This window comes from Macrobrachium nipponense, chromosome 16, assembly GCF_015104395.2.
Source record: "Macrobrachium nipponense isolate FS-2020 chromosome 16, ASM1510439v2, whole genome shotgun sequence".
Taxonomy (NCBI): Eukaryota; Metazoa; Arthropoda; class Malacostraca; order Decapoda; family Palaemonidae; genus Macrobrachium; species Macrobrachium nipponense.
The window spans coordinates 62,527,534-62,551,525 of record NC_087209.1 but is presented as its reverse complement, the minus strand read 5'-3'; the positions used below and the strand labels follow the sequence as shown (position 1 = coordinate 62,551,525).

Here is a 23,992-nt window from a genome sequence, read left to right as displayed (position 1 = left end):
CAATGCATTGCTATCCTCATTCAGTTCTTGAATTTTAATAATTTACTTACATTTTACTGTATTTATTGATTTTTTTATTTCTTCATTTCTAACAAATGGTCTCCTCTCCGTGTATTTCCACTACCTCCTGTTACTAATTCAAAACGAACAAGACACTCTTTGGAAACTTAAATTTTGAAGTCAATGGTCCCTTTGGTTGGCTTGTTCCATATGAAAAGGTCATCTTAATAATAATAAACAATAATACTTCATAGCAAATATAGTAAGGGAAAAGGACCAAGCAAAGTAACGGTTGAGAACGCAGTCTAGTCAGGTATTAACAAACGTTGACAATATCAATATATATATATATATATATATATATATATATATATATATATATATATATATATATATATATATATATATATGAGTCATATTACATTACCGTTGCATCGAGCTACAAATGTCCTTTAATATCTAATTCGCTCTACCTCGGAATTAATATATTTTCATATATGTTAACCGAAGGGGAATTTTTCAATATGAAACTATATTAATTCCGAGGTAGAGCGAATTAGATATTAAAGGACATTTGTAGCTCGATGTATATATCTAATATATATATATATGTATATATATATATATATATATATATATATATATATATATCTATATATATCTTGTAATACTTTTTTCGAGGAGTAGGTGTCAGCAGGCTTAAAACTGGTTCTAGTAGGGTGTTGGTGTATATATACGTAACAGCATTTGCAGCAACTGCAACAGCAGCAGCAGCAGCAAGCAGTTAAATGACTGGTTGATGGACTGTGAATGGACGAACACCGAGTGGTAACTAAGCACTAAGTGATGTACGCGACTGGTCTCCAACTAGTTAGGGACAGGGTAACACCCGACGCGACGGCCGGAGGACTAGTTAGAGAGAAGTCACGTGGTCATTGCAGGAGCCCGGCTTTTCGTTGGTTATTGGCCCACGTGGTGAGTTTGATTTTTTCCAGGGGTGCTGTGGTTATTATTTATTAGCTTTCTCATTATTATTATTATTATTATTATTATTATTAAAAAATCCTCATAGTAGCACGAGTCTTCAAATGGAGAAACAAATCCACAGTTATGTAAATGAACATATATTTAAATTTGAAACTTTAAGGATAGCTTTCGGGAATCTGTTCGGTTCTCTTTATCAATCGGATTGATAAGGGGAACTGAACAGATTCCCGAATGCTATCCTTGGAGTTTTAAATTTGATAAATGTACATTTACATAACTATGGATTTGTTTCTCCATTATTATTATTATTATTATTATTATTATTATTATTATTATTATTATTATTATTATTATTATTATTATTCAGAACGTACACGCGAATTTTTTAATTAATTCGCAAGCGCTTCCATAGAACGTTCCATCATTTTACAAGGCATGTTTTTATAGGAAAACTGAGAGATAGAAGCTAGAATAACTGGAATAATTAAAAGCAATGGAAAATATCATTGGTAAGCTAGCCCAAATGAGTAATAATAATAATAATAATAATAGTATGGCATGGTAATCTTTTTAAACGGTATGTCCCACCAAAATTATTGCAGTGTGTTTGTAAAATGCACTTAATATTAATACAATCGGTTTTGGGATACTTTTGGTGTGAGATACCATTTCAAAAAATTACCGTGTCATACTTTTATTATTATTATTATTATTATTATTATTATTATTATTATTATTATTATTATTATTATTATTTACAAACAGACTGCAATAATTTTGTTGTGAGATACCGTTTAAAAAGATTATCATGCCATACTATTATTATTATTATTATTATTGACAAAAATTCAAGCTACCAAAAAATATGGTGTTCATTCGAAGGAAGTAACAGAAGGTAAGAGGAAATGCAGAGATAAGAGATCATACATCGGACAAACAGAATTAGTAGATAAATAAAAATTTCAGTGAATTTTTAAAATACAATGAGAATTGTGTTAGGGTACTAAACAAAACAAAAATAATAAGATAAACAGCATTGATGCGATATACCATTAAACAAAAAATAAACTTGACGATAATAAAATCTCTCAAATATATTATACAAAACACCATTGAATAAGAAATGCTCTACAGTAATAAAAAATAAAAAAAATTAGGAATTCACAGCAGCATTGCGAGCTGATGGGAGAAACAGCTTCGTGTACTTTCAAAGTTGTGGCATTACAACTTTTTTTAATTTTTTATTTTCCAGCGAGCGTATTGCTTCTTAATGGCGGTCATTATAACTCCTTTTCCCATTGAAAGGAAAGAATTTGCCCTCTCTCTCTCTCTCTCTCTCTCTCTCTCTCTCTCTATCGTTTTTATGTGTGGCGGGGAGAGTGGGGGATCACACCCCCTTATTTTCAGACAGAAGGAGAATGCAGTTGATTTTATTTATTTTTTTCACAATTACCCACCCGTGCCCCTCTGCTGTTTATAAATGTTTATATTATACACGTGTGTTTATATTCATAATTAGCTATACTTATTTTTTTTTCCAAACTTAAGATTCGATAATCAGGACGCATTTGTGTTTACACAATTCGTTTATGAAATTTTATATTTTTGTCCCCTGTATTATTTGCAGGTATGAATGTATCATTGTGTATAATAAATTTGTCTGATCTCATATACCTTGGCTTCATCGTATGATAATCATATTGTATGAATATACTTATATACTCACAGTACCGGTGCATTTACTGAAACCTTTGGTACATCAGCTTTCCCGAGATAAATGACTGTTATCATAATATATGAATATACATTTAATAGTTGTGTCTTGTCTTGTCATTAATCACTTTGTGATTAATGATAATTATCATAATGATGCTGTCAACGAGAGCAAGTTTTCCCTCATCCGTTTACCCTCCATTAAGCAACATGCGCGCGTGCACACACGTACAAACATAAACATATCAGAATTCGCCTGAGGAAAAAGCAGAGGGTCTTTCTCGTACGAATTTGTCAAGACTAAAAGGAAACATGGTGTCACTCCGGAGGAACGTAGTCAGTAATCGAGAGAAAGAGAGAGAGAGAGAGAGAGGAGAGAGAATTAGCAATGCAGTAACATGTATACTAAAATGATCAGAGAAAAAGATAGAGAACGAAGTGATTGATGCACTAATACGCAGCAGGAGCACCGAGAGAGAGAGAAAAAAATTTAGCAGTAAACTGAGAGAAAGAGAGAGAGAGAGAGAGAGAGAGAGAGAGAGAGAGAGAAGTAAATTGAGGAAAAAAACAAAATGACGAGAAGAAAAGAGAGTAAAAAGACGCACAGATACATAGCATAACGAACTCATAGAGAGAGAGAGAGAGAGAGAGAGAGAGAGAGAGAGAGAGAGAGAGAGAGAGCTGTGCTATGCTATGGTGGCTCACACTTCAAGTTGTAACGAACCGTGACAAATCCTTGATATGTGAGGGTCCGGCTTTGGCCCCTTCTCTCACACCCCGAGCATACAAGTGAGAGTCTCTCCTCTTCTTCTTCAGTGAATTTTTTATTTCTCTCTATTTTTTTCGAAGGCTTTATTCGGTTTTATTCGTTGTTTCTTCAGTTGCTTCTCTTGTTTCGTTGTGTTGTTTCTCTTATGGAAACTGATTTGATTTCTGTTCGTTTTCATATCTTGTTTTGCTTTGTCCTCTTTGTGGTGTTTTTTATTTAATTCTTTTTATTTATCCTCTTTTTGGCATTAAAAGGGGACGTTTTACGTCCCTCTGGATTGATTGTTATTAATTATAATAATTTTTAGCCATTTGCTTTATTCTTTCAATTACTTGTCTGTGGCTTATTCATGACAATTATTTTCAGTGATAATTTTTGTATTATTATAGTTAAGGTCTCGTTCGCCGGTTAAATTGAATCTCGCTTGAAGAGTATTCAATCATAAGGTCAATCATTTCCATGCTAAGCTGTCTTATATATATATATATATATATATATTTATATATATATATATATATATATATATATATATATATATATAAATGCACACACTTATATGAATAAATAAATAAATAAATAATATACACACATATATAAATATATATATATATATATATATACATATATATATATATATATGTAACAATCTTTAAAGAAACACAAGTTACGTAAGAATCGCAATGCAATAAAGGGGGTCTGACTTCAATCGCTAGGAACTTTTATAAACCGTAATAACCATTAACGAAAAAAAAGGGGGGGTCGGTTCTGCGCTCCCTCCTTCCCTGTACCCACCTCCCACCCACACCCACACCCCCGTCCTCTATCTTGTATATATCTGTATTTATGTATACATTTGGGTTCAAAGGTCATCGCAGTTAGAGAGAGAGAGAGAGAGAGAGAGAGAGAGAGAGAGAGAGAGAGAGAGAGAGAGAAACTCCCTCGGAAGCAATAATAGAATTGGCTGTGTAACTCGGCAAAAGATCGTGGACCCATTTCATTCAATTCGTGCCTGAGTCCCATTTTATTATTATTTTTTTTTTCCTCTTATTTTCTTTGAGGAGAATCGTAATTTCGCTCCTTAAAGTAGGTTAGGAAATAGCAGTGAGGAGAGAGAGAGAGAGAGAGAGAGAGAGAGAGAGAGAGAGAGAGAGAGAGAGAGAGAGAGAGAGAGAATATAATTTCATGGTGATATACAGTGTGTAAGTAAAATAACTAGGAAGTCAAAATGTAATTTGAAATATCAAGTAAAACTGAAATGAAATTGCTAGACACAGAGCAGTAATACATAAAACAAATGAGAGAGAGAGAGAGAGAGAGAGAGAGAGAGAGAGAGAGAAGGCAGGGTCAGCCACATTTCTCGCTCTCTCCTTCTCGACGTTGTCCGAAGTAATTATTTCCTGCAGTTAAATCTTGAAAAAAAAATATTCTTTATAGTCTGAGGATAATGTTAATTGAGGAAGTTACAACCAGAGGAGGAGCGTAATGTAGGTCATAATAACCAGATTGTTATTTGATTTTTTGGTGTTGGTTGTAATGTAAGTTGTGCATTGTCGTTGGTATAAAACTTAATGTCTTTAATAGTTTGAAAATCGTTGTTGATGGCATAAATTGTTATAACACGAATGTATTTCCGTTATTAGTATATTTTATTACGATTTGTAGCATTTATACTTTAATCGTGTGGGCTATTATAACACGAAGCATTGTTGTTATGTCGTTTTGCCTAAAATTATTATTATAACCTTGAACCAGTTCCTTTAATCAAATGGATTAGGATTCTGAAGTAATATTGATAATCATGCAGGTTATTATAACCGTGATCCGTTATGGCTAACTGCGTAGGCTGTTATAACCCTCGTGTATCGTCGTTATCTACATAGGTCATTATAACCCCAAATTATTGGTATCATTATCATCCCCAACACCATCATCGTTGTTTACGTAGGTCATTATAACTCTAGAATAATGATACTATTATAACCCCCAGCGTAATCACTGTCATCCACATAGGCCATTATAGCCCCAAACTATTGGTATCATTATAACCCTCAATCTATCATCGTCATCCACATAGACCACTATAACCCCAGACTATTGATATCATTATAACCCTCAACGCCATCATCGTTATCCAGATAGGCCATTATAACCCAAAACTATTGATATCATTATAACCTCCAAAGTAGTCATCGTCATCCACATAGACCATTATAACTCAAAACTATTGATGTTATTATAACCCCTAACGTGTTCCTTTTAATCTGGCGGGTTACGGAACCCAAAAAGGTCATTACAACCCCCAACTATTGATTGTTATTATAACCAGTCAACGCATCACCGCTAAATCGCGCGCGGGTTGAGCGGAGCCGATAAGGAATTTCGAAGACGGTGCCATATCCTTATCGAGCGGACTCGGCTTAAGAAAGGGGCAGTCACGTTCCCGAATCTCCTACATATCCGGTTAAGAGTCCGGATACGAGTATCTCCTCTCACCGGCTCCCGATAGGCATCCAAACATCCGTTAATTCTCCGGGAGAATTCATCAATATTCATCACTCGGGTTCCCTAGATACCAACACAACACCACCCCCCCTCCACTCACCCACCCACCCAAAGTCCCCACCCGTCTCTCCCCCCCGATTCGCAAATTCTGGAATATCATCAGTTTGAGGCCTTTAAAGGTAAGGTCTCTCTCTCTCTCTCTCTCTCTCTCTCTCTCTCTCTCTCATATATTTAGAATATGGTTAGCAATAGTACAAATATCTGTATGTGTGTGTGTGTGTTGTCTGTCTCATATAAATAGAATATGGTTGGTAAAAAGTATCTCCCCCTCTCTATACTATATATATATATATATATATATATATATATATATATATACACATACTACTACATACATACATACATACATACATACACACACACACATTTATATATATATATCTATATCTATATATCTATACTATATATATATATATTAGAAAGTAAGAATGGAAATTAATATAAATTAATTTCTCTCTGAAACGATTTAACACTATCATCACCACACACACACACACACACACACACACACACACACACACACACAACACAACACAACAACACCCCAACACCCCACACCTAAACACGCAACTTTCGAGCGAAAGAATTTTCATTTGATATTTCACTTTTTTTTCTTTTTTTTTTTTTCTCGGCAAGACTTTTCGCCCCGTCCCTTCCCCCATGTTGCTTTGATTTTTGTGGAGGGCCAATCTTATTGACTCGAGTCCGCCGTGGCATGGACGTGCCGAGGATGCTCCATTTGGCTCGAATTCGCTCGTGTCTTCTTAGGTGGGTTTGAGGTTTGGGAAGGGTGGGGGACTTGGTGGGGGGGGGGGGGGCGGGGGGGGGGGGGGGGGTGGGGGGGGGGAGGTGGTCATTTCGTCGCAGTCCTGACGCTTGCCTACTAGTTCAAGTTACGTACGTTCACTTTTTGGGGAGGAATAATAAGTGAAAGGTATTTCTCATAATACTTGTTAATGCTAGTGCAGAAAAGTTTTGACTTTAAATTTGCCATTATTATTATTTCAACAGTTTTGACTTTGAAGTTGCCGTTATTGTTATTATTAATGGTTTTTTTTTCTTGTAGATATTCATCTTGATTGATGTTGTCCAAAATTATAGCGTTCCCAGATGAATTCCTAGTCTGTTTTATCGTTTTGTTTCCCTGAAAAAGACGAACGTTTAACAAAAGCATCATTTTGCTTGATTATTTGTACATGTATCTATCTATCTATCTTATCAACCTGTTCGTTAGTATATATATATATATATATATATATATATATATATATATATATATATATACACATATATATATACACACACATATATACATACATACATATACACACACATATATATATAGCATCAATTAATCAATTTTTACCAGAAACACGTGCAATTTTGATAAGTACTATACCCTCTTAAATGATCGATTCCTTCAAACTATACATTTTGTCAAGGAGACAAAATATTGCATGTATAAATACATACATTATACAGCCCAGCTATCTACATATTATTATCTATATACCTTAAAATAGCATCGAAGCATGGCCACATCAAGATGTCGCCATCTCAATCCCCACCTGAACGTTTAATCAGAAGTAATTTGAACTCAGAAAAGTCCAAGCACTAATTTACACTTCCCAGCGAGGAGGAATCTCTACCCAGGGAGAGATATGAGCGTTTCCTTAAAGAGGTCATATTGCTAGAAATGTAAAGATTTCCTGGAAATAGAATGACTTCTTTTTTCTTTTCTTTTTTTTCACCAAGAGGGAAAATATTTCCCCTTAACAGATGTGATCGACGTGTCAGTATTTAGTAAAGGTGAGTTTTCGTCCGAATCGGAGAGAGAGAGAGAGAGAGAGAGAGAGAGAGAGAGAGAGAGAGATAAGGAAGTGTATATTGTCTCCGCCTCAGAGGAAGTCTGCTTGAGAGAGAGAGAGAGAGAGAGAGAGAGAGAGAGAGAGAGAGAGGTGAAGAATTCGGATCGGAAGGTGAGGTGAGAGAGATAAACGGAGAAAGGTGAAGTGTCTTATTAATTTGGTTTGTGTGTGTGTATGAGAGAGAGAGAGAGAGAGAGAGAGAGAGAGAGAGAGAGAGAGAGAGAAGTGAAGTGTCCGGGTCGGAAGGTGAGAGAGAGAAACGGAGAAAGGTGAAGTATCCTCTTAATTTGGTTTGTGTGCGTGAAGGAGAGAGAGAGAGAGAGAGAGAGAGAGAGAGAGACGTCCTGGAACGAATTCAAAGAAATTGACACGAAGTAATGCATCGGAGGGGACGGAGAGGAAGAATAAAAGGGTGAGAGAAAAGGTCGGTATAGATGTATTGAAGGGAAGCGAATGAGGGAGACAGGAGATAATGGATGAAAAGATGTATAAGTTGCAAAGGCTGATAAAAGTGAATGTCGATGACAATGGGGGAAAATAGAGGGCGGAAGACAGAAAACATATATAAATAATATTGACATATATGTGTATATATATACAGAGAGAGAGAGAGAGAGAGAGAGAGAGAGAGAGAGAGAGAGAGAGAATATTTGTATAGGTCTTTGATGAAATAGGCGTCTTATATAAAGACTTTGAGCGCGTGGAGATACGGAAAGAGGGACGAGGAAAATAATAAACAAGGCAAAGGAAAGGAAACAGTTTGGACAGAATAGAGGGGAAAAAGAGAAATGCGATTGGAATGGATGAATTTGAGTGTCGTGTACCAGCGTGGAAATCATTTAGAGAGAGAGAGAGAGAGAGAGAGAGAGAGAGAGAATAAAGGAAATAGAGGGGATGTAACGAAATACAGTAGATGATAGGAGGTATAGTTTATGATAGATCTAAAAGAGAGAGAGAGAGAGAGAGAGAGAGAGAGAGAGAGAGAGAGAGAGAGAGAGAGAGAGAGAGAGAGGAAAAATACAGGGAATAAATGAATTAGAGGGAGTGTAACAGAATACAGTTTAAGACAGGATATAGATTTGCTAGTAGGTCTAAAGAAGAGAGAGAGAGAGAGAGAGAGAGAAGAGAGAGATAGGAAAAAGAGGGGATGCAACAGAATACAATAGGAGACTGAGTTTCTCATTCATCTCAAGAATAGAGAGAGAGAGAGAGAGAGAGAGAGAGAGAGAGAGGAGGGGGGGGGGACGAGAGAGAGTAAAAAACAGGTGTGCAAAACGCCAGGCCTCAAGCCCCAATTAGCAAATTACATATTGGAATGAATGGAAGCTGGGCTACTCGTCGCTGGGGTGGCAAAAATGAGGGAGCCAGCGATTAAATTGAGCAGAGAAACCACTGAATATCAAATTAGCTTTCCGTGTTTTGGACCATAATGCATAAATTCCGGATCCCTTGTAATCTGCGCTAAACGTGTTTGCAATGAGAGAGAGAGAGAGAGAGAGAGAGAGAGAGAGAGAGAGAGAGAGAGAGAGAGAATTAATGAAATAGAGGGAGTGTGACATCATAAAGTAGAAGATAGGGATGCTGCAGATCTCAAGAAGAGAGAGGGAGATACAATAAAATAGAAGATATAGTAACTGTAGTTCTAAAGAAAAAGAAGAAGAAAAGAGAGAGAGAGGAAGTTTGTCGTAATAAAGTAGAAGACAGAGTTTCTGTAGATCTCAAGAAGAGAGAATTAATGAAACAGGAAGTGTGTCATCGTAAAGTAGAACATAGAGTTACTGTAATTCTAAAAAGAGAGAGAGAGAGAGAGAGAGTGGCTTGCTTATACACATGTATAAAATTCAATTAAATTCCTCAGGGAGGAGTGATTGTGAGCGTGGTTTTGAACTTTTTAATGGAAAAATTAGCGCCCCGAAACTTTCCACGGCGAAGTTTTGGCCATAAAAATGCAAATTTGATCACTTTTTGCATCGAGCCAAACTTGGTGTTCTTGTTCTCTCTCTCTCTCTCTCTCTTTCTCCCTCTCTTTTGGTGGGGAGGGGGGAATGGGCTGGGGGGAGGTGGATTGGAATGTAGTTGGTAGCTGGGGACTTGCGCTATCATGCAATTTATAGGTGCCCTCGTGTTGGCATCTCTTTGGGAGGTCGTGGGAAACAAGGGCATTCCTAGACAAGAGGTGACAGAAAGCAAGGACTTTCCTGGACAAGAGGTGAAAGAGGTGACAGAAAGCAAGGACTTTCCTGGACAAGAGGTGAAAGAGGTGACAGAAAGCAAGGACTTTCCTGGACAAGAGGTGAAAGAGGTGACAGAAAAAAAGCAAAGGACTTTCCTGACAAGAGTGACAGAAGCAAGGGCTTTCCTAGACAAGAGGTGACAGAAAGCAAGGACTTTCCTGGACAAGAGGTGACAGAAAGCAAGGACTTTCCTGGACATGAGGTGACAGAAAGCAAGGACTTTCCTGGACAAGAGGTGACAGAAAGCAAGGACTTTCCTGGACAAGAGGTGACAGAAAGCAAGGACTTTCCTGGACAAGAGGTGACAGAAAGCAAGGACTTTCCTGGACAAGAGGTGACAGAAAGCAAGGACTTTCCTGGACAAGAGGTGACAGAAAGCAAGGACTTTCCTGGACAAGAGGTGACAGAAAACAAGAAATGTCCAACACAAGAGGTCACACAAAATAAGGACAATACGAGACAAGAGGTCACAGAAAACACGGACAATGCGAGACAAGAGGTCACAGAAAACAAGGACAATGCGAGACAAGAGGTCACAGAAAACAAGGACAATGCGAGACAAGAGGTCACAGAAAACCAAGGACAATGCGAGACAAGAGGTCACAGAAAACAAGGACAATGCGAGACAAGAGGTCACAGAAAACAAGGACAATTCGAGACAAGTGGTCACAGAAAGGAAGACCGGTGTATATTTCTTTTCAGAAGTAATTTATTGAGATAAGTGGGTTAGTTGTAATAATTCATTTATTTGGATAATAACAGTTATAATCCTTTATTTGGTTGAATAAGACAGGAATTTTTACAAAATCATAATAGAACATCATTAAGATTATCTAATCTTTTAGATAAAGAATCGTTACTGTATTTGTGACATATAAGGACGACATTCAACTGATCAACACTTGCAAATGATACCTGAAGACTGACGAATGCATTCGCAACGGAACGACTAATTTGCGCAATTGTATGGCAAGGAATGATATCAAATCATGTTATCAATTCAAACCTTGCAGATTCAGAGAGCAGAGTTTTGTCATGTCACTCACTCGGCTCCCAAAGAATGGAAGCGACATCCCTGTGTCAACAAAACCTGTTATTCCGACGGATATATCCTTTAAAAAAAAAAAAAAAGTTCGGGAAGGGTGATGGAGGTATAGGAGGGGTGGTGGCGTGTGGGCAGGGGTAGGGGCATGGTTTTGGAGGGGGTGGGTGGGTAGTCGGTTTCGGAGTCCACCATAAAGGCCCAAGGAGAGAAGGTTTGTGTCAATATTAGTCCTACTCATTCTGATGCAGATGAGCCTATCCTTATGCCCAAGGAACTCTTAAGAAAGCCCATCCTTATGCTAAAGGAAGTCTCCGAGATGTAAGTTTTTTTTTACTTTTTTTGTAATGTCGGTTGTTATCGCCTGGCCACGCAAAATAAGGAAGAAGAAAAAGAAGAAAGGAAGAAAGAAAGAAGAAAGGTAAAGGCTGGGCTCTCGGGAAACTGAGGATACACATTGGAATCGCATGAAAATTTATCTCACCCTTCCGCTTAATGGCCTCGGTGAGGTAACAGCAGTGGACTGATGGATCCTAGGTCCGTTCTCTCTCTCTCTCTCTCTCTCTCTCTCTCTCTCTCTCTCTTCCAGGTTTTTTCCTTATTGCTTTTTCTGGACTCCATCTCATGACGTTGTTGCTTTTTCATGTTATTTTCTGGAATTTGTGGGCTAACTTTAAAACAGTATTTTTCTGTTTTTGATTATTCATTTACATGTATCTTTTTCGTACTTTTGTTTATGTTGATATGAGGTAACTGTTCTGGTAGTTTCCTAGTGTATATATATATATATATATATATATATATATATATATATATATATATATATATATATATATATTAATCTGTATGTGTTTGTATGTACGTGTTTATGTAAAACCACACAATGGCCTTTCATTAAAACTAAAGATATTTTTAGTTGAAGGAGGCTTTAGAATAATCCAGAGATATATATACGCCGATATACTTTCTTCAACAGACAATTCGAGCGTAAAAACCTTGAGCAAAGACATCTGCAACTTTATATCAGTTCCCATATCTATTCATATGGCTCAATCAAACAATAAATTGAAATCTCTTTGTATCCATGGAAATTCACTTAAGCCTCTATGGAGAATAAACCACTAGAATTCTTCCATTGTCTTCTTGATATAAAATAAAAATTATAGGAGCTTTTCATTTGAGCTTTTTTTTTTTATCGGGACATTAAAATTCTACCATTGTTGTGACGTGATATGAAAACCATCGTAAGATTTTTGTCAAAGGCAGATGATAATATAATAATAATAATAAAAAAAAACCTCGTCAGCACATATCTCCCTTTTACTGCGGAAATAAACGCGAGAGATTCCGGTTTTTTTTTCCTCAGAAAACCTAGGCATTTAAGTTTTCTATCTGTGGTGAATGTGAAGGCTTCCCATTTTGTTTCTGAGGTGCACTGTCAGCATGGTATCTGATTTTACATTCTTTTCTGCTGGGAAGAAGTGTGGGAGAATTTTTTTTTTTTTTTTTTTTTTTGCATAATTCCCTGCTTTTTATATATATAATCTTGTATTTCTATCTTTGCTGCGTCACTCTTTTAGTAATGTATCTTTACTTTCTTTCACTATGACCTTATTTTATAGGCTGTTTCATTTTTCTACAAAACTATTTCAATATTTTGAGTACTTGTCAAGTTATTTAAAGAATCACGATTTTTTTTTTTTTTTTTTTTTTTTTTTGCTAAATATGATTTGTTAGTATCACACTTGCATTTTTTAGGCCCGTATTTCCACCGTATTCAAAAAAATTTTATGGGTGTAGTTTGATTTTGCCAGCAGTTTTTCCCTTGTATATTTGTATTTAAGGAATAGCAGCAAGAAACGCATTTTTTCTATATTTCTATCACTGAGTTATTTTTGAGGTGCAATGTTTGCATTCATTTTGTTTCTAGTCTGTCTGTTGATTTTCTGCCCTAGTATTTTTTTTTGGTAGTATTGTTAGAAGTTTTCAACAGCTGTATATTTCTCTAACTGATATTATATTTATCCTAAGTTCTTTTTTTTATAGTGTTTCATCTTCATTTGGATATTGTAAAACTTTCTAAGAGTATACCACCACACATTTACAAAAACCCTCGTATAGTTTTTTGTCTAATCATAGGAAAAAATAAGCTACCGTCCAAATCTTTATCAATCAATTAAAGAATAAAATTCATGAATTTACTTCTTTTTTGTATGTTCCCGTACATTTCTGCCCACAGTCAACATTCCCTCCCGCATTGTTCTTTTGCCTGTCCACTTCCTGTCCATATTTATTCTTCCCCACCACCCCCCTCTTTCTTCCATTCCGCATTTGCTCTACCGATGTTTTCTCTCTCTCTCTCTCTCTCTCTCTCTCTCTCTCTCTCTCTCTCCCGCTTGCCGATCTTCATCTCGCGCGAGTCGCTTTTGTCTGTCTGTCAATATTTGCTTGAGCTGATATCCTCCTCTTACCCTCGGAATAATTTGCCTTACATGAAAGAAGCTGGAGTTTAACGGGCGGAATTTTACGCTTTTTTTTTTTTAAAGTTTTTGATTATATGTCGTAAACCTAATGAGATAATCTTTACAAGTATGTTAAGGTAAGGAATTTATTATTATTATTATTATTATTATTATTATTATTATTATTATTATTATTATTATTATTCTGACGATGAACCGTATTCATGCGGAATAAGCTCACCACAAGGGGCCATTGACTCAAAATTCAAGCTTCCAAAGAATATGGTGCTCATTAGAAAGAAGTAACAGAAAGTATTGGGAAATGCAGAATGTAGAGAACACTAATTAAAAAGGAAATTTAGTAAAACAAACTAATAAATAATATTAAAAATTCAAAGTAGGTTTGCAAAGTAATAAATAAATAGAAAAAAAATGTAAATTACCAAAATACAAGAATTGCCTTAGGGTAGTAATGCTCGCAATAAGGCAAATTAACTGACGTATTTGTATATTGGTCGTGATGCTTGTCTCACCAACAAGTGGGATTAGGGTTCATATCATATATCTTACACAAGGGGGAACATTATAGGAGCAATCTTTTAGAATCTTGTCATCGTGTCCGTTTTTTTTATGTACGTCTCTTCGCTCAATAACTGATTCTGCTTCAATGAACTTAGTTTGCACGTCGCCAGAGAACCTTAAACCAATCAGTCATTAGTCTTAAATAAGGATATTTGAAATTCTCACAGGTGCAGATTGAATTGTTCCGTTGAATTTTGTAAGATGGAAACTCATTTGGCTAATAAAGCAATTAATTATAAAAGAAAAAAGGCTAGAGTGAGTTGATTTATAACCCCTCCTCCTTCCTATGTTTTTAATGTGTGTGATTATGTATCGTAAGAATATAGTTACTTGGGATCTTTGCTAGATAGTGACCCCAAGGGCTTTATATATATATATATATATATATATATCATATACTATACATATATATATATATATATCTATATATATATGTATGTGTGTGTGTGTATGTATGTATGAATACATGTATGTATCCACCTTTGCGGCGTGTTCAGTACAAGATCGTTGGGGATGATCGTAAAAATAGAAACAAAGGGTTGCAAATATCAAAAAGATAATGACACCAAGAAATATTAGCACCAGATAACGACCCCCGAATTTCGCTTGTTGAAATGTTTATAGTTTAATGCACCGTTTTTATGTGTATGACGGTTCGTTTTACTAATTCCCGTTGCATTCACAAGATTATGCATCTCCAAACCGCTTATTTATTTATGTTACTATTGTGAGACGTGTACAAATCCAGTCCAAGCTTAGGGATTTAGAGAAGGAAAAAAATTAATTTGTTATCATTTACTGAATACAGGATTCTCATTTACAGACCCAGCTAGAGCTATCACACGTCTCCAGTCTGTGGATTGTTATTATTATTATTATTATTATTATTATTATTATTATTATTATTATTATTATTATTCCCTTTTGGGGATGTTTTTTTTGCGCTTTTCATTGAATGAATTTATTTGCCAAATCATTTAATGATTCATGTCGTCGAGGTAGACTCTCTCTCTCTCTCTCTCTCTCCGGCGTGTATCTGTTTGTCTTAAAGATATTTTCTGTATGTAGGTCTTTCGTTATTTGAAGATTTAAAATTTTAATCATGGTCTCGAATTTTCATATTCATGTTATTGCTTGAAAGCAAAGAAGCTGCCAATTTATTATTATTATTATTATTATTATTATTATTATTATTATTATTATTATTATTGTTGTTGTTGTTGTTGTTGTTGTTCTTGTTGGTAGTGCTGGCTGGTGTAGATTAAGCTGGCTTATGCCCATGCACGGCTCGTTGCCCTATGGTGAGCTGTAAGTGTGAAAGAACGGAATTGGAGGCCTGGTGAGTACCTCATGATACCACCCAACAATCGGAGACGTTGCTGTTGGTGTTGTTGTTGTTGTTATGTATATTTGTACGTTCCATTGTTTTCCCCGTTGTAATTAATAATGGAATGATTCGGCCTTTCTCTTCAAATGGAACTGTAAATGTTTTTGGCGCTTCGGAATTGCACATGACCCAATTTTGACCCGATGGAAAAAATAGCATTAGTTCACTCGAAATTGCAATAACCAGTTTCGGAAAGTTCATTATTGTACGATCCAAAAATGAATCCATTCGCTTGTTTACATATCGGCCCTAATTTGTTCTCTCTCTCCTCTCTCTCTCTCTCTCTCTTCTCTCTATCTCTAGTAAAAAAGCAAATCTCACAAGGAATCACCGGAGGTCCAGGATTTGTCCTCCACACTCTCTCTCCTCCGGCTTCTCTCTCTCTCTCGCCAATCCCTCCCCTCCCTCTCCGCCTCCCTTCTCTCTCTCATCCATCTCTCTCTCCTGGTTTTCGCGTTCAACCTCTGTTGCTGACAGGAAACGGTTATAAATCACCGGGGCTGTTATAAGCAAGTCCATCTGCTTCGGTCGCTTGACTCCTGTCCATTATAAAGTTAATGTTAAATTGCTATTTTTTTTATAGTAAGCTTTTTGATTTGCGAAAATTGTCAAATATTTTCTTCCAACTTCCCCAATTTTTTTTCCATTGGTTGTTTTTTTTTTCCCTTTATCAGGAGAGTGAAAAAATAATTGAAACATCTGAACTTTTGCCCTTTGGAATAATGGTTTGCCGCTATGGTACGTTAGAGACTCAAAATGGATAAGCTATTAAGTGCTCACTCTCTCGATTTCGCTGTTATTTAAATACTGTCTTTACCCCGTATACATTACTTTAAAAAGAGTGAAAACAGTGACGGTGGAAGTAAGTATTACTTCCTCCAATGATGCTGTACTTTTACTTCTTATAAATTGCCGACTGCTTGCTCCTTCAACATTACTGACGAAAGCAATTATTGGGTAATTAAAATAATAATGATGATAAGAAAAACTCGGGCGGCATTAAATTCAAAAGGATAATACGTCTGGCTACCACTCATTTTAATCTTATCTGTCTTGTTCTAACCTCTTGGAGAATGTGGGGTAAAAATTTTAAAGAAAACAAAAAAAGTAAAAAAGTGACTGGTTCCCCCATCACTGACAAGGAATACTCACCCCTTCCTCCATTAAATATAAAAGTGAAAAGAGCGAAGGCAAGGATACGAGTCATTATTTGCACTTACCAGAGAGTCTACACTTTTTGGAGAACGAGGTGTACAAGAAACTAAAGATAGAAGTTCACTCTCGACGTGGTTCGAAAGTCACGTGAAGCCGTTGGTCCCGTTGCTGAATAACCACTGGTTCCATGCAACGTAAGAACACCATACAAACAAACAAACAAAAACAAAGAGAAAAAGGCACTGAACACTTTTGGACGACGAGGCGCACAAGAACTACAAGAAACTAAGAAAAAAAAGGTACTGAATCCCAAATTACCTGCAAAGGAAATCAAACCCTCCTACATTAGTAACAGAACTGAGAAAAGTGAATTACCCTTCTGTTTTCTGCCTGCCAGACTCATAAAAGTATAATATTCTAACGAGATGAAATGAAAACAATATCAAAGCCTTCTACTTTACTGATAAAAGTGAGACACGAGTAAGTGAGGATACCAGTATGAAGCCCTCTACTTTACTGATAAAAGTAAGTAAGGATACCAGTAATTAAAGAGAAGAAGAAGAAGAAAAAGAAGAGGAAGAGAAGATTTTCCCTAAGGGCATTCAGCGTTATTGCCGTTTTCCAAGGGTAGTCGACGCGTTTTCTTGTATTTTTGGCGTCCTTCCAGCCTGAAGAATGAGAAAGGAAAAGAAGTGAGAGGTAAGAAAAGAAAAAAAAAAGAGAAGGGAAAAAATCAATGAGGAAGATAATGAAGGTACAAACATGGAGTAGGCGGAGATGGAAGAAGCAGATAGATAGAACAGAATGGAGTAGAAGTGTGGAAAAAAATTGTAGGAAAAAACATTGACGAGAGAGAGAGAGAGAGAGAGAGAGGAGACACGAGAGAGAGAGAGAGAGAGAGAGAGAGAGAAGAGAGAGAGAGAGAGAGAGAGAGAGAGAGAGAGAAGGGAAGAACAGGAGACGAAGCATGAACCCTTTCGTATTTAAAATTCATTCATATCCTTCTAAAACATAACTCTGCCATTTATCAAATTTATTAGCTTCATTCATACCCTTCTGAAACAGACCCACGACATATATATATTAAATTTATCAAATTTCACTCGCATCCTTCTAAAACGTCTCGAAAATCGGGTTGACAGAAAAACGAACAAACAGAATGATACATACAAACCTCTGCTGTCAGTCAGTTGCTGTCGCCTGAGATAATAATGATAATAATAAGGCGTCCAAAGTCCAAATTGACCTTGGTAGTGGCAACGCCCGTTTTGTAAATATAAGAATCAGTCATTCGCCCTTGGCGATCGGGGTACCCTCTTCCCATATAGTAGTAGTAGTAGGAAATCGAGAGCTATATATATATATATATATATATATATATATGATATATATATATATATATTATATAAATTGTGTATATAATCTTATATATATTATATATATATATATACAACACATACACCTACAGAATATACATAATCTTCTATAAAAATATATATTTATGTGTGTGTGTGTATCTATATATATATATATATATATATATATATATCTATATAAATTTATGTTTATGTATGTATACTATATATATTATGTGTATATATATATAATATATATATATATATATATATATACATTTATATATGTAATATATTTACATAACACCAAAACACTAATCCTAACTGACCTTGGAATTGGCAGCGCCGATTCCATCCCTTTATAACCCATCCGTCAGTCGTCCTCCGCGGCATATGATTGAGAAGTCGTTGAATGATGCGAATTCATCCCGTAGACTTTTACGCACCTCACGGGGTCCAAATTATGCGTCACTTGAGCGGGCCATAAATGCCACGGCCATCGAGAGGTTGAGGTCGGCCCTCCTGAAGGGAGGAGGCATCCCTGTTCATCATATCCCTCTGGGAGGGCGCCTCTTAATTCACGCCCGGACTGGTGATTTTGTCACGGGAGTGACTGATGTTGGTAATTCTGACTGTGGAAATTTGCGTGCTGTGGACTGGTGGGGTAGGGGAGTGGGGTCCTCTCGCTGAGGAAATTGTCTTTGATGATGATAATAATAATAATATAATAATAATAAGTATTATTATTATTATTATTATTATTATTATTATTATTATTATTATTATTATTATTATTATTATTTTTTTATTTATTCATTTATTTTTAGAAACAGCGTGCATAGTGAGAAAAGGGATGGACTCCTAAGGAGATAGAAGAAGAAATTATTATTATTATTATTATTATTATTATTATTATTATTAGTGAAGAAATCCACACTGGTATAAGTGTATATTAGAAATATATATTTAGATCGTTTGTATATTTATGTTTCAAATCTTATTTACATTTACACCCCTGTGGATTTTTTCTCCATTTTAGTGACTCGTGCTATTATTATTATTATTATTATTTATTATTATTATTATTATTATTATTGATTATTATTATTATTATTATTATTATTACAGTTCTACAATAATGAAACCAGTGTTATGATAGCAGTAATGTGTGTTTCTGCTGTTATTACACTGGTTTCGTTATTGTAGAACTGTAGAAAAAAAATAATAGTCAGGTTATAATTTATAAAACGAGTGAGTATGACATTCATTAATAATAATAGTTTCTTTGACAATTTATAATTTCGTCTGTTAAGAAGTAGCGCCTTTGTATTTAAAAAAAAAAAATGACTTTCTTATTTTACATAACACCAGCCTCCTCTCTTCCATATATAGATACCAAACTGTTGTCTCAATCATTATGGAAAGGACTTGGGTTGGTTACGGATAAAAGTAACACTACATGTATAACTGAAACGCCTACTTACTTGCACATACTGCAGTTACCTTCATACTTAAAGAATAAGCAGCTGCTATTCACAGTGGCCTTTTCTTGGAAATTTCGTTGGGTCACTGTTGCACTGTTGACCGCGGCTATCAACTTCATCCCTAAATACTTACAGAGAATCGTGTGTCTATATATATATATATATTATATATATGTGTGTGTGTGTGTGTGTGTGTGTGTGTGTGTGTGTGTGGGTATATATATATATATATATCATATATATATATATATATATATATATATATATATATATACACACACACACACACACAATCCTTATCCTGCAAGTAATTTGAACTGGATATGATAAAAGCGAAAGACCAAAAGCATTCGTATATAAATTCACACTCTCTCTTTGTTAGCCACAGAAATCACAGAACCACGGAATCAGAGAGAGAGAGAGAGAGAGAGAGAGAGAGAGAGAGAGAGAGAGAGAGAGCGGCAAAAAAAAAACAAAAAAAAAAAGCTAACAGAACACCCTTCCACATAATATTAGTTTTTTTTTTCTTATTTGATGTTTACCTTCCTTTATTGCTTTTAAAGAAGGGCGTCGGGTTCTTTGAGGTGAGGAGGAATTCTCTCTCTCTCTCTCTCTCTCTCTCTCTCTCTCTCTCTCTCTCTCTCTCTCTCGTGTTGAGTGAGAAGAAGGGGTTAGGACCGTATGAGGGAGAGTAATTGCGAGGGAAATTTATCAGTGGAATTGTGGTGGGGGGAAAATTGCCCGAGACGATTGGTTTTGTAGGAGAAATATGAGAAAAATGCATTTAGCCAGGAGAAAGAGAGAGAGAGAGAGAGAGAGAGAGAGAGAGAAGCCCTGATAGCACAAGATACGCCGAGAAAGAGAGAGAAGTTTATGTAAAACGGATAAAACAGAGAGAGAGAGAGAGAGAGAGAGAGAGAGAGAGAGAGAGAGAGAGAGAGAGTGGGGTTATTGAGTTAATAGGTGAAATGGTCGATATATCATTTTTCAGAGGAGCATGGCGCAAAAAATATCTCTTCATTCTAAAATAATTTCGTCTTAAGCACAGGTTCCTGCATTTCCTATCGTTAATTGATGATTTAATACTGCTGTAATGATTCTTAGATGAACAGTTATATGTATATTTTTGTAAACAAAATTCTTTTTTACTTACAATAGAAAATTTAAGTCCTGTAATATAAAAAGCTTTTCTTTTAGCAGTGCCAAGACACAGTAGGATTAGGAAGCAATTTGGGAGGTTTTCTGGGTCCGGACTTGGGAGTGGAAGGAGGGGGGGTGGGGGTGTGAAGGTGATTTTGGCTAATTTATAAAGAATTAGATGCACTTTACGTCTCGGTAAAAGTCACCTTTATTGGTCCGTCCTTTCGTGCTCAGTGGAATGGAAAGTATCTTTGTAACTACTGATGAAAAAGAGAACAATCGAAAGAGAGAAATGCCCTCATACCCATTAGTTGTCCCTTGAGGGAGGAACCCCTCCCCCTACCATATTATCCCCTCTCCTCCTCCCTCCATCTCCTCGCTCTCTCTTGACGCAATTCATCCCTCTCCTCCCTCTCTCTCTCTCTGTCCAGATGAAAGGGTTCATTCCAGGTTCCTGGTTAAGACTGCATTGTTGTTTAGGAACTATTCGCACAGCAATGCACGTATTTCCAACATGTTCTCCAAACGGATACAAAAGAATAGTAGACCTATCTGCTATGCACTATTTTCACGTTTTGTGAATATAATTTCTCCTACAACTACCTGTATTTCACACAGGTTTGCCAGTTGAAAACATTTTCTTGATTATTATTATTATTATTATTATTATTTTATTCAGAAGATGAACCCGATCCATATGGAACAACCCCACAGTGGCCATTGGCTTGAAATTCAAGCTTTCAAAGACTATGGGTGTTCATTAGGGAGAAGTAAGACGAGGTAAAGAGAAATACAGAAAGAAGAAGCCATGGAAGAGAGTTCGGGACATTAAAATGAGAAAAATACGAAAATAACTTCCAAATCAGACTTTCAAAAGTCCGACGAATATTGACCGCTGACTTCCCTCTCCTGAAGTCCTCAAGAATCCCTCCAAAATTCGGTATTCCGAGAAATATATTGAAGAAATGTGCAGCCAGATATGAAAAGGTTACTTGGGTCTCAAACCTTATGGTTTTCATCCGCGATTCTTGGGTCTCGAACTTGGGTCTTCTGTCAGCGAAGTAATCGCCGTTTTCGTTTCAGGTAGTTTTTAGATCTAGCGGGCAAGGTTAGCCAAGCCAGGATCCTCGTTGATGACGGAAAAGGAAGTTTGGCAGTTATGCGTGCGTTTTTAAGAAACGGTGAGATTGTTCTGATATCTGTCTGTCTTTTTTGTAAAATTTAACGGAAGTGCAAAATTAGGGCTGTTTTATTTCCTGGATGGCAGCAGAATATTATATATATATATATATATATATATATATATATATATATATATATATATATATATATATATATATAATATATATATATATATATATATATATATATATATATATATATATATATATATATATATATATATATACACACACACATGTGTGTGAAATATTCTTCTGCTTTTCTGGAAATAAAACATCCCTAATTTTGTAGTTAATTTTGAATATATATATATATATATATATATATATAATATATATATATATATATATATATATATATATATATGTATATATATATATGTGTGTGTGTGTGTGTGTGTGTGTGTGAGAGAGAGAGAGAGAGAGAGAGAGAGTGGGCAAGCGCGCGTTAATTGTGCTAAAATTACGACATAATTGTGAAGAAATCAGTTTGAAATACCTGAAAATAAAGAAAAAAAAATTTGAATTCTATCAATGTTAAAAAAAAACTAAATTACCGTACTTCAGGTGAACCTCGTGAAAGGTCGAATATTCCAGCATTCCATTCCATTGAAGGGGTACTGGAATCGATGCTAATTCTCCCCGACACGACGCGAAATAAACACGGAATCGATTCGACGTGGGAGAATTCCCCCCTCTTGTCACCTTCCTTTTGCCTTATAATTTCTCCTCCTCCTCCTTTTCCTCCCTCTCTTCCTCCTCCTCCTCCTCCCCTCCTCCTCCTCCTCCTCCTCATCTTCTTCTTCTTCTTCTTGGTGGAAAAAGAGACATCGATAACTGGGGAAAAAAGAAAAAACGAAAAAAGAAGTCTCGGAGAAAAAAACCTTCCATTTCAACAAAGTCGCACAAATATAAACTTCTCCCTCGATACTCTATTCAGGGAAATATGTTGATGGAGGCCTTTGTATTCCCCTTTGACGCACTCAAAAATTTATCAATGGCTGCCATTATATTACCTCGTGGGTAAGATTCCCCCCCCCCCCTCTCCCCCCCAACACTTTTTCCAGTTGGCTGTGCTCTCTCTCTCTCTCTCTCTCTCTCTCTCTCTCTCTCTCTCTCTCACACACAGGGTTGTCGACCTTACCTCTTGTTCACTTGTAACTTTGCATTGGTTTGGTATTTCCCCCCCCCCCCCCCCCCCCTCTCTCTCTCTCTCTCTCTCTCTCTCTCTCTCTCTCTTCTCTCTCTCTCATGTACGTCCGTTTTCCTAAATCTGTCTTCTATCTCGTTGTCTCTCATTCTGGTAATTTTTGTGCCCAGTCACTTGTCCCATCATTTTTACTCTCTCTCTCTCTCTCTCTCTCTCTCTCTCTCTCTCTCTCGAAGAAGAAGAAGAAGAAGAAGAAGAAGAAGAAGAAGAAGAAGAAGAAAAAGAAAAACGAGAAATCTGGGGTATAGATACTTTCAATCCTTTTTTCCTGATAAAGGAGATGAAGATACGTAATTTGATTGTATATATTGCATACGTATTTTCACAGTGTAACCTTGTTAACTGATACTAAACGAGTCCTTTGGATCAATAATTATATCCCCTCGTCAAAAATATAAGCAGTAACTAATCGCCATAATGCCATCTAAATCATTTTCAATTTACCGGAATTTTGGATGACTTTTTTTCTTTCTTTGCGGAAAAAAAGTGAGAATAAATGGAGACAGCAGCTCCAACTACGTAGCAATAAAACTAGTGCAACATGGTAAAAATGCAAACAAGTATGTAACCCCACCAAAAAATGCACATATTTATGTATGCCCGACTCCACGCCGCTACTGGTGTAGTTTTTGAATGTATACCTTGTTCTGAAGCACACAAAAGTCTGCAGCTTACTGCGCTTCCAGAAAGTTTTACTTGGCGAATGGCGTTTTCCTCAGATTGAGAGAGAGAGAGAGAGAGAGAGAGAGAGAAGGGAGGGAGCAAATCGAACCAATGCGAAAATACAAATGATAAAGAGAGAGAGTAGCAAATAAAACTGATGCAAAAATAAAAATGAACAAGAGGTAAGGATCGACGACC

The 23,992-nt window shown here is 36.1% G+C and overlaps 2 protein-coding genes across 3 annotated transcripts in view; both read left to right on the top strand.

The window, feature by feature from the left end:
- The window catches only part of LOC135195770 (teneurin-m-like), an 823,709-nt gene that overhangs the window by 244,232 nt on the left and 555,485 nt on the right, over nt 1–23,992 (top strand). The window lies entirely within an intron of this gene.
- On the top strand, nt 9,268–11,279 carry LOC135195450 (uncharacterized protein PF3D7_1120000-like). The gene is made up of 2 exons (XM_064221689.1): nt 9,268–10,192; nt 10,270–11,279. Exons 1-2 carry the CDS (start codon nt 10,001–10,003, stop codon nt 10,852–10,854), a joined length of 777 nt encoding a protein of 258 aa, XP_064077759.1. The 5' UTR covers nt 9,268–10,000; the 3' UTR covers nt 10,855–11,279.